This window comes from Brachyhypopomus gauderio, chromosome 12 (genome assembly GCF_052324685.1).
Source record: "Brachyhypopomus gauderio isolate BG-103 chromosome 12, BGAUD_0.2, whole genome shotgun sequence".
NCBI classification, from domain to species: domain Eukaryota; kingdom Metazoa; phylum Chordata; class Actinopteri; order Gymnotiformes; family Hypopomidae; genus Brachyhypopomus; species Brachyhypopomus gauderio.
This window is the reverse complement of record NC_135222.1, coordinates 24,576,203-24,592,306: the sequence shown is the minus strand read 5'-3', so window position 1 is coordinate 24,592,306 and position 16,104 is coordinate 24,576,203. Positions and strand designations below refer to the sequence as shown.

At 42.4% G+C, this 16,104-nt stretch overlaps 1 protein-coding gene and 1 long non-coding RNA gene across 6 annotated transcripts; one reads left to right on the top strand and one right to left on the bottom strand.

Moving 5' to 3' along the window:
- Positions 1-519: 519 nt before the first annotated feature.
- On the top strand, positions 520-4,933 carry LOC143528341 (class I histocompatibility antigen, B alpha chain-like). Of its 5 annotated transcripts, none has more exons than XM_077024040.1 (7): positions 522-713; positions 1,058-1,236; positions 1,925-2,188; positions 2,294-2,557; positions 2,721-3,008; positions 3,176-3,289; positions 3,402-4,933. In XM_077024040.1, exons 2-6 carry the CDS (start codon positions 1,158-1,160, stop codon positions 3,283-3,285), a joined length of 1,005 nt encoding a protein of 334 aa, XP_076880155.1. In that variant the 5' UTR covers positions 522-713; positions 1,058-1,157; the 3' UTR covers positions 3,286-3,289; positions 3,402-4,933. The 5 variants fall into 5 exon arrangements, with proteins under 5 accessions (XP_076880156.1, XP_076880155.1, XP_076880154.1 ...); XM_077024043.1 differs by adding an exon at positions 1,724-1,779 and having other exon boundaries at positions 524-1,236; positions 1,964-2,188; XM_077024042.1 differs by adding an exon at positions 1,724-1,779 and having other exon boundaries at positions 524-1,236.
- Positions 4,934-12,930: 7,997 nt separating this feature from the next.
- Positions 12,931-14,501, bottom strand: LOC143528483 (uncharacterized). The gene is made up of 2 exons (XR_013134469.1): positions 14,249-14,501; positions 12,931-13,118 (listed from the first exon to the last, which is right to left on the bottom strand). It is a non-coding gene; the product is annotated as an uncharacterized LOC143528483 (long non-coding RNA).
- Positions 14,502-16,104: the final 1,603 nt, after the last annotated feature.

Genomic DNA, 16,104 nt, shown 5'->3' with positions numbered 1-16,104 from the left:
AAACTTTAGACACACCACAGGAAGGACTACTCTACTTACAATAATGGACAAACTAACAATACTAAAGCATGACAACCATAACACAAACAGGACTGAATAAACTGAATTACTAGAAAGCAAGAAGTCTAGAATGCACAGGGAATTTATACACAAACTAATAAACGAAAGATGAAGGCTACAACAGAACCTAACTACTAAGGGGAACAGAATGACAGGGAGAAATATACATTTACAGCATTTGGCAGACGCCCTTATCCAGAGCGACTTACATTTTTATACAAGTGAGCAATTTAGGGTTAAGGGCCTTGCTCAGGGGCACCTCAGTCATGGCCTCAGTTCTGGGAATCGAAACCACGACCCTCCGGTCACAAGACCAGTTCCCTAACCACCAGACCATGACAGCCCTATAAGTATATGAGTGAAGAAAACATAAAATAGAGAACAAGGGAGGGGAACAAGATGTGAAGGAAAACACAACTAACAAGGAACAACTACATAAACCAGCAAAGAGATATGAGAAGTAAAACAGGGAAGACAAAACAGAACAACCCAGACCAGCACATAGGAGAAACGAAGGGAGGGTACAGGCTACTGAGCACAGAGAAAACATACACCGGCGCGTGCAGAAATCATGGCAAACACAATGACCGACACGGAGGACAGACACAGAGGGGATGATATACTCTGAAACAGGGGAGTGAAACGAGACACAGGTGCGAGCACTGAAGACAGGGGCGTGACAGACAGAAGGGAAACCAAGGAAACGGGGAAACTAGGCGGGACCAGGGAGGAGGGCGGAGCTGGACGTGACAAGACCCTAAGAATTTTTGTACTTATTGCAAACAAGCATTAGTATATTTGGCTGGGTGTATTTAATGATGAACGTAGCTGACCTGCTGGTGTAGGTCATTTACACTAGTGTAACATGTTGAGATTTTACATTGGGTGTGATTTAATGGAACACACCTTTTCAATGTTAATGTTTAATGTCTTTTGAAGTCAAATATTGACTTTTACCCTGCAATCTCTTACTTCATCTATGATCTACATCTACAAGGAAATACAACAATTCAATATCTATGAGCAAGTGAAGACAAAATCAAGAAAGTGAAATGTTCTGATCAACAAGAAAACAGAATTTGAACTGATATAAATCAATGCACAGTATGATCATTGTTATTTTTATGTACACCCTGTGCTTGTCGTGCACGTTAGGACGTGAAACTGCAGCCGCCGGTAAGATTCTTCATGGTTTTTAGCGTGTGTACAAACCTTAACAGATGTCACAGTTGTATTTTTGCTCTGAGTTTTACCTACAACCCTGTTTATACTAAAAAGATCAAACTCCTGTACAAACATGGAGACTAAATAAGAAACATATTCTTAATGATTTGATGGAGGAATTTCTCCATCACAGACAGTTTGCAATTCCTGTAGCCTATTGTGTGAATTGTGTATGTTTATATGTGCCTAAATGTTCATCAATATTCAGACATTATTATTAATAGCTTCAATGTTAAATTGTTAAATGATACAATAAATGAAACCTGTGTACGATATACTGGCTTTGGGTGCTTGGTTTATTGTTAGCATATTTGTATATTTTAGTACATTTTCAGATTATGGTGTTTGATCAGAAAAGTTCAGCAGTTATTAAACACAGTGTAGTTCCTGTTATGCTCATATGACATGCATGTAATATTTGATTCACATAAGTTCACAGGCTGTTAACTTGCCTAGTGCTTGATGCAGGTTCACAGAATCAAATACTGAGCTGAGGTTTGTCTTTGCTGTATGAACATACTGAATCCTTAAAAAGCCTATTCTATTAATCATTAGCCGAGTACACCATTTTAGACATTTAGCTGTAGGCTAGCTGTAAAGAAGATGGAACAACATTTAAAATATCTTGATCAATGTACAGGTTCTCATGCATTGCTGATGTTTGCAACATATATAAAAGGGAAAACTCCGTTTGAGGAGTTCAATACGGTGCTGATGCTGGATGATATACAAGTTGGATACTTTTCGTCAAAGGAACAAAAACTAGTTCCTAGAGGAAAGATGAATACAGAGATCACAGCTGACCCCACTGACCAGAAGAATGCTATCACTGTCTTTACAACTATGCATGAGCACATGATAATTCAAGCTCATAATTTAATATATAATTTTAATCTCACTGATGGTAAGTGTTGATTACTTTTCATTCATTTAGTGACTTGATGTTAATGATGTACTGTTGTATGCCTGTATTATATGCCTGTTGATTTTGTTTTTGCCTATACCCAAGGAATTCAGATTCACCAGGTAATATCTGGATGTGACACGCTGGGGAGGGTGATAAATAAAGAGGCATTCAATGGAGAGAGCGGAGATGAATTTTTCTTCAATGTACATCAGAATACTCTTCACACAGACTTCAGATGGCCAGTAGCGTGGCATGATATGCTCTCAAAACATAACCAATGGCTGATTGCATCTTTTTACCAACCTCTGTGCATCAACGCACTTACAAAATTTCTGAACAATAACAAGAAACGAATTATGAAAAAAGGTAATACTCTTTATTGATCTCATTTGTATTATTGATAACACACTTTTAAGAGGAGATTTTCTTGATAATAATTCAAAATGAAATGTTAAGTGAAAGGCAACGATAATCGTTTTAAAATACAGCTGTTATCTAGTATTAATATTTATCATCATCTCTTCCTCAGTGAAACCCAGAGTCAGACTCATCCAGAAGGCACTCGTAGACTCTGGAGGAGCTCAGCTGACCTGCTTGGCCACTGGTTTTTACCCTCGTCACATCAACCTGACCCTGCTCAGAGACGGACAGCCAGTGTCTGACCATCTGATGACCGGAGGAGAGGCACTGCCTAATGGAGATGAAACCTACCAGATGAGGAAGAGCGTGGAGATGAGCTCAGAGGAACTCTCTGAACACCACTACACCTGTACAGCCACACACCTCAGCCTGGACAACAAACTGAGTGTTGATTTGGGTAATGTGTAGCTGTTTATCAATGCAAAGGATATGCCTATCATTATTAATATTATTTAATAGTTTATAATGCTGTTTATAATCTTGTGCATACAACTGCTGAGAAGGTATATTTCCAAACACTCACATTTACTCTGCAATATGATCTTTTGCATTTCCTTTGCTCAGATCCAGCTCCAGACACTCTGAGAGTTCTCATGGTGCTACTAGCTGTGTTTATTGTACTGGGTGCAATAGTGTCTGTGACTGTCTTCACTTTAAAGTGGTGGAGGAAATAGAATGGTAAGTTGTCGCCATGTTTCCAGGGCTTCATATTTACTGCACTATATGCATTCAAAATTAGATGATACCCAAAATCTGATTGAAGAATATGTGTGCTTTGTGTATGTTTCAGCTCAAGGCTTCCAAACACATACTAAATGTATGTGTAACTTCCAACACACTAAATAGAGTATGTCTAGAGAATGGGAGTGTATTGCTTGTGGGGTATGCAGAGAAACAGCAAATCACCATGGACGAGGTCCAGAAAAGAGCCATCAGAACAATGACAAGATTTCAGAGAGCTTCCTGATTTACACTTAAAGATCTTTTTATATAGAGTAACTTACGTGTTTATCTGTATGGCAGCATATACAAACCTATGGGACTTGAACCCATGACCTTGGTGTTACTAGCACAATCACTAGTTCAATCATTCAATCACTAGTTCAATCATTGGCTCAACCTGAAATGACATATTTAAGCAGTTTGCACTAGATTTCAGTGCAGTACATTCTGCCCAATCGTTCTTTCAGTAGGCGACAGGGCATTATGCATACGTGCATACAACCTCAAACTACGTCCACCAGTTTACCTATGTCATATGACATATGATGTCACTATCATAGTTAAATGCTCCAGTTGAATCATGGGATAGGACAGTGTGCTGCAATCACATACTTCAAAATGGCTCCTGATTCAGTAAGGCTCGATCTGAAATGGCGTACTTAACACTGTCCATGGTCATGAAAGCATATATTCTAAATGAACAAGGAACATTAGTGGGTAATTATGAGGGGCGGGGTTACAAATCTCAAGAAGGGTCTAGGACTGACAGCTAGCACATGGTAATAAACGCTCCACATCACCAGCATTACATTTGCAAGACAGAATGCCTAATAAACTTAAACTATCCTTCTGACAGTGGATACTAGCATGTCCTAGTGTGAGTCATCTGTAAACACCAAACTGATGGATTTTAGCATCATCAAAAAAACATGTGTAGACATGAACAAGTTCATTAAATGGACTAAACCATTTTGTGCATACATTTAATTTTAAATTAGGAGGCCTCAAGAGGCCTTTGGAGTGTCTGTGCTTCACCTCTTCTACAGCCTCTGTTTTTCAGTCCATTTTTTCAGTTTGTCCGCAACAACTTACAGCTGCGCAAGACACGTGAGTCTGAACGCTATTAAAGCAAATTAAACCAGTCCTTTGATTCCACCTACACGGTTGATTTTTAAGTGTCACTGCTTGTTTATGAAGCAATACATGCGTTTAAGGCCTGAGAGCATTTCTGGCATGACAGAGAAGTATAACATCCTCTGTAGGCGAGTGGAAGGAAGCGTCTTCAGCACAGCACGCACGCTCACAGATAGACTTCTTCTCCCGTCCCCACCAGCCAGGTCACATACACATCAAGTCAAATCGTACCGTTTGTCCTCTAAAATCCGTGTATCATTCGTTCATTTGATATTCAAATGAAAATCAAAATCGAAAAATAAAAAAACTTCATTATCTTGTTTTTCGTTTTGAATATAAAAACAAAAAAAACAAACCAGGCTTGTATTTTTCAGTTTTTTATTTGATGATCCAAACAAAAATAACTAAATTAAAATCGGATTCGGAGCCGAACTTGATTTAGATTTTTTAACTACATTTTTTTAGGCAGGGCTGTAAAGCCCCCCGCACACAGCGAGCAACTAGCTGAGCAAACGGTCACGCGTGCCCGTTTGCTCAGCTAGTTGCTCGCCGTGTGCGGACGCTTGAGACAGAATTCTCTGCCTCTTGAGCCTGTGAGACATTTATCTAACGTGTTTGATATTTTCTGGCACGCGTGCCCGAAATCTCACCGTGTGCGCTCGGCTGAGCAATTTGGCTCAGCAACTTTTCGTCACCAGCCAATTGGAAGCTCGCTTGGCGTCACATGACACTTCGGCGTTTACGCCGTTAACGGCCATCACTAATCAAAAGTAAAGAAAGAAGTTGAACAGATAATAAATGAGATATAAGATGAGACAACAACCATGAGATACAAGATAGTTAACATGGCTTATTACATCGAATTTGGCGATAGAATAAAAAAATAATAATTTAATCAATTCGGTGTAGGGTTGCCACCTGTCCCGGTTTTCCTTCTTTTTAATATTAGGTCCCGGCAAAAAAAATCATTTAATGTCCTGGTTTTCACTAGGTTAGTTCAAACGACTATTTAGACTGTTTCTGCACACTTTAAATCTGTCTTTTTTTACTCGCCACCCACCACCCCCCACTGTGTCAGTATGACAGTGTCCTTGTTTTTTGTCAGACAGGCAACCCTAATTCGGTGTCGTCAGTATATGGTGTCTCAACCAAATAAAAATGCTGCTATGTGTTTCATAAAGACATGTTTCACGACACCGAATTGATTAAATGATTATTTTCTTGTTCTATCGCCAAATTCGATGTAATAAGCCATGTTAACTATCTTAAATTTCATGGTTGTTATTATTTGTTCAACTTCTTTCTTTACTTTTGATTAAGCCTGGTTCACACTACACGATTTTAGGCTGGTTTTTCAGTCGCCGACTGATCGCCGACAAAAACTGTGGTCGGAGGCGAATCGGCGATCACTCGTCGCTCGCTCAAGCCTGGTTCACACTACACGACTTTTCAGTCGTCAGGTTTTTGTGCCGTCCGCACTACACGACTGGTCGTGCTGTAATCGCGAGTCTTTCAGTTGTTGTGGCGTTCACACTACATGACTAATCGGCGACGCGGGCTCACGAATTACACGACTGGGGAACGACTGGGGAATCGCCGACTCGTCTGGCTGCCGTCCAAAAACACGAGAACACGAAAACGAAACTCTCCCAGAACCAGCAACACCACGTAGAAGAAAAAAACAATGTACATGTACTCCACATTTTCGTTATTGTTATTTTTTTTTTACCGTTTATACACTCCATAGTCCCAAATTGCCAGAATTATTTCATCTCTCCGTTGCAGTGAACATATAATCAATCGCACTATTTCTCCAGTGCTGTCACAATAACTTAAACACAGTGTTGTAGTAAAGTTGTAAGAAAGGTGAGGATTTTGTGTGTTTGCTGGGTTACTGTTTTGAAAGCATTCTTGAAAGTTTTTTACATTCTTCAGAGATATCTTCAGCGGTGCCGCGGTTCTCTCTCCGCGTTCCCATTGGCTGTAGCTAGACGCTGCTGCCGACTCGCAGTCGCCGACTGCTAGATATTAAACATGCTAGATATCTGCCAGTCGTCTGCGACCAGTCGGCGACTGCTCGGCGAGCGTCTTTCAGCAGTTCACACTACACGACTGAGCGAGCGACGAGTGATCGCCGATTCGCCTCCGACCACAGCCTAAAATCGTGTAGTGTGAACCAGGCACGGCGTAAACGCCGAAGTGTCACGTGACGCCAAGCGAGCTTCCAATTGGCTGGTGACGAAAAATTGCTGAGCCAAATTGCTCAGCCGAGCGCACACGGTGAGATTTCGGGCACGCGTGCCAGAAAATATCAAACACGTTAGATAAATGTCTCACAGGCTCAAGAGGCAGAGAATTCTGTCTCAAGCGTCCGCACACGGCGAGCAACTAGCTGAGCAAACGGGCACGCGTGACCGTTTGCTCAGCTAGTTGCTCGCTGTGTGCGGGGGGCTTAAGGGTTGGGTCCAGCGCTATCCGCCACTGGCCACCAGAGGGAGCCAAAGGACAAATCAAGCCAGAGGAGCTCTCACCAAGACACTGGTTGCTGATCTACAGCTTGGCCGGGATCTTTAGGTAGAGGTTGTGGGCATTGGCGTAGGAACCGGGGGGGGGGGGGGGGGGGGGGGGGGGGATGGAGGGACGTCTCCCACCCAATATCAGAAACAGGTAGATTTGTTCCACCCAAAAATTAAACCACAGAAAAAGCGGAAACTGTTTTAAAAACTTTTGTCCTAAAAGCGCGGTTTGGCAGCGTTCGCAATTCACGCGCTGTGTTTGTTGTTAGAAACTTGTCAGGTGCTCTCTGGGTCTTTCGCTTTCTTAAGGCTTGTGTTGAGATGTTCAGAAATATCCCGCACTCATAGCGTCACTGACCCGAGCTCTCGCCTCGCTGCAGCGTCGGTAGTTTGTGCCACATATATATCATATATATATATATATGACAATAAAACAGGTTTATTGTAATGTGCTGTTATGGTAACACAATAGGAGGGTTTAGGTTAGCTAACGTTTATATTAACATATTAACGCTTGTCAGAAAGCTCTCTGAAACGTAAAGTTACAATACTCTCTGGCCAGGTATAAAATATAATAAATAAAACAAATAAACAAATAAATAAAAGGACACCGTCGTTTGAAGTGCTTTCAGTATTGCAGTATGTAATATTCCAGAGTGTGCTGTTTGGGACACAGCCTTACTGTCTAACATTAATGTTAGTCTTGTCTAGTCAGGAAACCTTAACATACATTTTTTGTCATTTCATTTCAGCATGCCACCAAAGAAAAAAATAATAAAACAACAGGACACAACGCTCCTGAGTTTTTTAAAAGGCATTTGCTTTATGCTATATGTGAATATAATCAATACATTGCATGCAGAATTTATTTAAAGTTGTGGACAACAGTATCATGTATTATTATGTATCTTGTTTAGTTTATAAAGTGCCCTTTGAATTGGATTTATCTAATAATAAACATACATACAGTAAATGTTGTATTTTGTTTTATTTATTTATTTGCAATTTACCGTAATTCCACAAATGTTCTTATTCTTATTTCTTTCTTTTCAATTGTGATTTTTCACTGCAATCAAAATTTGTCCTCCGCTTTTTACCCATCTGTGCAGTTAGAACACACACACACACACACACACACACACACTAGTGATTACTAGGGGGCTGTGGATCACACGTGCCCAGAGGGAGCAGTTGGGGTTAGGTGCCTTGCTCAAGGGCACCTCAGTCATGGCCTCAGGTCTGGGAATCGAACCCACGACCAGTTCCCTACCACCAGACCATGTTCTACGTCATTATACATACAGTGATTCACTACCTTACCTACAGTAGGGTGGGCTTTGATTTGATAGCAAATTTGTCGTCAATGACAAAATTGACTTTCTCCATCTTATTTTAAAATTGATTACTTGTTTGCAGAATTAGCAGAACATTGTACATAAAATGATCATACTGTCGTTTGGTGTGCCATCATTGGTGGAGACTGATCAAGGTTTGTTTTTCAAATCTTTTCTGACTTTCAATTTATTGAAATCTTCAGACATTTGACATAAAAAGAAGAGTTCTATTAGCTTGCTACATTTATGTGTAATGGTTGTAAAGATACATTTTTGAATGTAATTATGTTTGAATTAGTTTTAGTTTTCAGTTTAGTTGTTATTTTTAGTATTTGATTAGTAGCTATTAGTTTTTAGATTTTTCTATGTAATTTCTGACCATTTTAGAATTGAGGTCTATGCAGGACATAATGTCCTGGTTGTCAATGTTGACTCTTAGTAACTGCTGGTGTTTTCTGAATATTTACACGCTTTAATGATACTTGCCAAGTGCTCTGACTCGGCTATATATGCACAAACACACGTCCACCATGATGTAAACCAGACTGTTTACAAAACCCTCCCAAAAGCAAAAGTCATCATGGCAGACTGTGATGATGTTATCAGCAGTTTTCCACTTAGTCCCCCTAAATTATCATTTTCTGTTTAAACTGTTTCTGTTTCTAATGCAGCACTGAGGTACTCTGAATGTATTATATTGCATGTAGCAGTGGCATAAAAAGGGGGTATGCAGCATATGCGACACATAGGGGCGCTGCACTAGAGGGGGCGAAAAATTGATGCCAGAAAATTATTTGCCGAGTTGGTGGGGGTGGGGGGGGCACCGATAGTATGTTAGCATACACCTCAGAAAGTATGTAGTTGCAACCCTGGTTGGTGTTGGGGAGTTTATGTGGTTTAAAATGTTTAAATGTAGCTCAATGAGCTTATAGGTATAGACACCAAATAAAGACACCAGTGAACATGAAACCATACACTTATAGGATGTAGGTAGCTCTTTTGTAGCTCTCTTTATAATATGTGTAACACTGTTCATACCTTGTGCCAATGGTTTAGCATTTTTAGAACATGTACTTTTCTATGCTAGGAGGGCACACCAGCAAGAAGAGTCAGACCATAGATAGGGACAGTGGTAGCATTTTATTGAGCTTACCCAGATCTGTTTTCCTGTCTTCTGTGTTCCCCAGGAGCCATGTCTGCATCGTGGGTCAGTGGGGGTGCTTAAGAGGGAGTGTGGGTTTACTGAGCCTGTCTGTAGACCTGCTTGGAATTCTGGCAAATGTGGGATAAACTATCTGGAACCTTTCTAGGGGGTAAACCAGAGGTATTCAGAGAGCTATGTGAAATATAGGTAACTTTCTTGTCTTTATGCCTAACATGGAAGAATTATGTTGGGTGTTGGGAATGGGATGTGAGATGGGAAATGGCTTTATTGAGCTATAAGTGTTCTGTTAGTCTTTGTTGAGGGGGAATGTATTTGGTGAATTGTGTATGGTCTCACCCATGCTGTTAAAAGTGGCCATGTTGCCATGTGTTAGTGGGCTTTTGGTTATTTGTCTGGCCCAGAATGTATGTGTCCCCATAAAGGGTAATAAATGTATACAGCGGCAGCGGTCCTGTTTTTGGTCACGTGATGTTCGTCCCTCAGGTGGGCGGGACCCGTGATCCGTCTCACCTGAGGGTCGTTTGTTCGTCTATATATGTCTTGTCTTTGTACCAGTTGACTGCTGGTTTTTATTTCCTTCATTTGGAACAATGCACAGGTTTTTGGTTCTATTAAACCATCCTATTTCCCTGAGACTTGGCGTGATCGCTTCCTTTTTAGTTGCTCACCCTGCCCGTCACAATCTTAATGAGTAGGAGTATGCCAACGAACTCTTCTTCCGCAAACGCCTGCAGAGTGTGGTAAAAACAGCTACAAAAATCACAGGAATTAAACAGCCCTCTCTGAAAAGCATTAATCAACGCAGAGTCCACAGGAGAGCCGCCTCCATCATCAAAGACCACACCCACCCCCAACACAGACTATTCACACTCTTACTGTCAGGCCTGGAGGTATAGAAGTGATTTACACCTCACAAACTCTTTTGCACTAACTGTCAATTGCACTACATTATGGATTACTGCAATATATTTATTACTTAATGTATCCCACCATTGTACAATGTAAATAGCTCTACTGTATAGCACTACCATTCCAACCATTGCACACTGTAAATAATTCTGTTTTTGTATTTTGTATTTCTTTGAGAGTATGTTTGTTTTTATATTTCCATTATTCTTCTATTCTTCTATTTCTTATTTATTTACATTATTACATCCAGGGCGCACAGCAATGTAGGAATTTCATTGTACAGGGGAGTTTGCTCCTTACTGTGCATATGACAATAAAGCTTTGAATCCTTTGAATCCTTGAATCCTTCTTGACTTATCACTCATGAAGCACTGTTCACCCTTCAGACTTACTTATCTTTATCGAACAGTAAAACCAACCCATCACTTACGGTGTAAAGCTATTAAATCTCACAGCACATGCAGTTCATATTTGTTGTTTTTTAAATGGATAACATGGTCCTACATCCATTTAGATGGATAACATAGAACTACAGCATAAAATACCAGCCCCACAATTCAGAAATCCAGACAGTCCTGGGTGTTTACAGTTTACACATACATATGATTGTTTACAGTTTACATATTGTTACCTGTTTCAAAATTATTTCAGGACTATGCTCGCTCTCTCTCTCTCTCTCTCTCTTGCTCTCTGTCAGCTCTGTTATGTATCATGGTAACAAGTTGGAAGTCAGACATTGTCTGGAAATCAGACAATTACATGTAGCTACATCCAGCTAACTTTATAAAAATGTCAGAGTGTTATGAAACAATCATGAAGCCACACCCAGAGATGATTCTCCTGTGTTGCACATGAGGTAATACAAAACTCTTTAGGTGGGACTACTGCAAAATCTAAAGCCCCTATTGGCTGGAAACAAATGAAACAAATGAAGGATGACAGACTGACAAAAAGACCAATCAGTGTGAAGAGGAGTACACCAGGCATGCCATTAGATGTTTTGTTCTCCTCCAGGGCTAATGACAGTGGAAAGTGATACACATGTGCTGAACTCTAGTCAAGTTCAAGTGGGCAGCACGGTGGCTTGGTGGTTAGCACATTTGCCTCTCAGCACTGGGGTCTTGGGTTCAAGTCCCTATCTGAGTGGAGTTTCCATGTTCTCCCCGTGTCTGCGTGGGTTTCCTCCGGGCTCTCCGGTTTCCTCCCACAGTCCAAAGACATGGAGGTTAGGTAAATTGGCATTCCCTGATTCCCTGACAAATTCTCCCTGAGTGTGTGTCTATGTCTCTTCATGTCCATTAAAAGCAGTTGTCTGAGTATCTGTGCATGAATGTGTGTGTTTGTATGTCCAGTGGTGGATGGTGCTCTGTCACTAGGGTCTATCCTCTCTCCCCTTCCTGCACCCCATTCAGTCTCCCAGGGGGCTGTGGATCCTGGTAGAGAGTACGCTGTGCGCAATTGGCTGCCGCTTCTTGCCGGTGTGTGAATGCAAGTGTAAGAGTTGTACCTGCGTTAAAATTGTAAAGCGACCTTGAGTACATTGAAATATAAGTTGAACGTTCATTCATTCAAGTTCAGGACATATGAGACGGAGGAGTTAAAGAAGTGAAGGTCAAATTCTCAAGGTCTTCACAGCTGGTCAGAAACTAGACGGTCCTCACACTGGTAACGTACCAAGTGTAATTACAGTTTCTAGTCATTCCAGCCATTGAGTAGTCTGCTGGCTTTCACTGAGCCTGCAAACCATGACCAAAATAACAGACTATATAGAAGCAATGATGGTAACAGAAGCAACAGATTGTACACTGTCTGTCACAAAAGTTGCACCGGTTTTATACTGATTATATTGCACAAGTATATTGCTCCAGTGTAGTACAGATTAAATATCAACTGTGAGTGAACATATTACACATGCCTGGAAATAACTAAGCTGTGTTTGAATTTAAGGCCATGATGGCTTTAGGGTAAAAGCTGTTTTTGAGGTGGGTTGTCCTGATTTTAAAAGCCCTGTATCTCCTGCCAGATGGCAGTAGTTGGAAGAGACAGTGTCCAGGGTGTGACGAGTCCTGTACAATGTCTATGGCTTTTTGGCTGCATTGAGAGGTGTAGATTTGGTCTAGAGTTGTGAGATTGCAGCCAATTGTATTCTCTGCTGACCTGATGACTCTGTAAAGCGCTTTCTTTTCTTGTGCTGTACAGCTGCCATACCACACACACAGTCCATACGTACGTATGCTCTCTATAGAGCTGTGACAGAAGGCACAGAATAAATTTTTGGGAAGGTGGTTCTTCCTAAGTATTCTCAGACAATACAATCTCTGCTGTGCCTTCTTTAGCAGCTCTCTGGTGTTCGCACTCCAGGTCAGATTATCTTCCATCTCGATGCCCAGTAACCTGAACACTGGTACCCTCTCCGCACTGGTCCCACCAATAATGAGTGGCTGGATGTCCACTTTTCCCTTTCTGAGGTCAATAATTATTTCTTTTGTTTTTTGAGGGTTGAGGAGCAGGTTATTAATTTTGCACCACTCTGTCAACTGCACCAAAGTCAAAGTCAAATTTATTTTAAGCAGCATCAGTCCCCTCGGTGCAGGCGGTGGGCCTCAGGCAGGAGCCAGCACCAGCACGACCCTCCGTGGCAACGGCACATCCAACCCCGGCATCAGCACATCCACCGGCAAGCCAGACCATCCCCCAGGTGCCTGCAGGTGCCTGTATCCAATCGTCTTGGGTGGAGACATGCAAAAAGATAGACAATACAGACTAAGTGGACATCAATTTAAACCACCATTGATTTAAATGTATATACCTCACGTGCCAGTGAGCATGTGGCTCCGACATGTGGCTAATCTATAGCAGCATAACTAAAGGGAGGGGTTCAGAGGTGACCACAGGCATGAGGGCTCACTGAGACATTGCTTTCCAGTCAAGTCATTGTCACAACTAGAGTGATGCCATAACACAGCTGGATGACAGCATCAACATCTCAGATCACCAGAAATCTCAACGTCTGGAGCCCCCCGAGCCCCTAAACATTACAAGGGGAATATTAGCTGAAGGCTTGATTAAATAGGTGAGTCTTAAGTCTAGATTTAAAGATTGGAACTGTGTCAGAATCTCGGATTGGAGCTGGAAGGCTATTCCATAATTGAGGGGCTTTAAAAGAGAAAGCTCTGCCTCCGGCTGTAGTCTTACAAATTTTTGGAACTAGGAGAAATCCAGCATTTTGGGAGCGCAAAAGGCGAGATGGGTTGTAGTGAGCAATGAGTTCACTCAGATATTGTGGGGCAAGACCAATTAACTAGGGTGACCAAACGTCCGTATTTCCCGGGACATGTCCGTATTTCACGTCCTGTCCCGGGCATCCCGGGATATTTTCTAAAACTGTGGAAATGTCCTGGTTTTTAAATTACGTTAATCGGGCCATTAATTCTACAGGCACTAGGACCCTAAGCACGGCGCTGTATGACACGGAATCCCTGAGCCTCATCAGCTGAGCCTCATCATACTCAACTGGCGGAGAGCCAACAACTTACGTTCGCCCACCCCCCCCAACCCCCCCCCCCCCCCCCTCGACAACTCACGTTCGCCCCCCCCCCCCCCCCCCCCGCCCCACCCTGTGTCCTGGTTTTCCCAAACAAAAATATGGTCACCCTAAATTAACGCCTTATAGGTTAACAGAAGAACTTTAAATTCAATTGGATATATAATCGGGAGCCAGTGTAATGCCGCGAGAGTGGGACTAATATGATCGAATTTCCTAGCCTTAGTTAGGACTCTAGCTGCGGCATTTTGTACAAGTTGTAGCTTCTTTATGGACTGTTTAGAGCATCCAATTAGAAGACTATTACACTACCTCGTTCCTGTAGGCTTGCTCGCCCTCCCTGTCTGAGATGAGCCCGACCACTGTGGTATCATCTGCAAACTTGATGACCTTGTTGCTGTGGTGGGTAGCGACGCCGTCATATGTATAGAGGGTGTAGAGGAGTGGGCTAAGCACACAGCCCTGCGGTGTCCCTGTGTTGAGAAAGAGAGCCGTGAAGATGTGAGGACCCAATCTGACCCTCTGTGAGTGGCCTGACAGGAAGTCCAGTATCCAGTTGCATACCTGTGATAATCCCTTTTCACACTTCCGCATTTTTTCTTCCGGAACCTCTCGTTGCAGGGTAAAGTTACTTCCGTTACACATTAAACAATAGCAGAGTCCAATAACAAGAGCTTTTGCAGTGCACCAGGGTGCTCGATCTCGAAGCAAAAACAGTCGTATCTCAGTTTCTACGGTTTTCCGGCTGACGACGAGCAGAAAAGAAAATGGGTTTGTGCAATTAGGAGGGATGAAGGGGAAAACTTTGTGATACGGAGCATCTTTGTGTGTAGCCAGCATTTCATTGCTGCAGACTACATAGCAGGAAGCTCGCGGCTAAAAGTTGGTGCTGTTCCCTGTTACTGTCCCCGGTACTGTTACTGTTCCCAGTACTGTTACTGTTCCCAGCCGGTTTCAGTGGAACAGTTGCTGTCCGCGTTTGAAAGATCAAGCTCTCGGCTGGGAGTACACGTACGTCCGCTAGCATCTAGCTGTTACCCGCTAGCTTCTAGCCCCGGTTCGCTAGCTTCTAGCCCCGGTTCGCTAGCTTCTAGCCCCGGTTCACTAGCATCTAGCCCCGGTTCGCTAGCATCTAGCTCTGGTTTGCAAGCATCTAGCTCTGGTTTGCTAGCTTTTAGCCCCGGTTCGCTAGCTTCTATCCCCGGTCCGATAGCATCTAGCTCCGGTTCGCTAGCTTCTATCCCCGGTCCGATAGCATCTAGCTCTGGTTTGCTAGCTTTTATCCCCGGTTCGCTAGCTTCTAGCCCCGGTTCGCTAGCTTCTAGCCGTGATCCGATAGCATCTAGCTAGAAAAGAGCAAGCTCTCGGCTGGCAGTACACCACAAACATCTACTAGTCGAGAGTTTGCTCTTTCAAATGCGGACAGCAACTGTTCCACTGAAACCGGCTCTGAAACTAGCTGTGATCCGCTAGCATCCAGCTCTGACCATCACTATGCTGTCGACTATATTGGACACTGAATAAACAATAACACGTAATAACTTGGTTTGTGTGTCATGAACTTTATTGATACTGATGTAAACCAAACAATCAATAGCTGACGTCCCTTGGCTTGCTAAAGCTGGGCGTACACTGTACGATATTTTAAATCATGTACTCAGCTCCAGCTCAAACTACGACTAAATCGCAGGGAGAGTCGGCTCGTGGAGCTGCTTCAACAGTGCGATACTCTTACGAGGAGCGATTTGAATTTCAAACATGTTTGATATTCTTGCGACGCTGCGATTTCTGATCGGGAGTTGGTCTGAGGTGTGAATCGCTCCTCGTTTACCTGTGTAAACTATACGATGCACGACACGCGATTGAGCCGAAACTCGGCCCGATCGCAAAAATAGTCGCACGAGTGAAAAATCGGCTGAAAATGGGCCAAAAATCGCACAGTGTACGCCCAGCTTACCCTAGCTAGATATTGTTAACTAAAGCTGTCAGTATAATATGTAATATTATAATATATATCATAATAATATAGACTGTTTTACCACTCCGTAGGATGACTAATGGAACTAGCTATACCTTAAATAATAGTTAGTTACCTAGCTAGTGCTAGCTGGTGTTAGCTTACCCTGGTATAAGTGAATAAATTATTCTACAAACAATTTGTAGCCTCT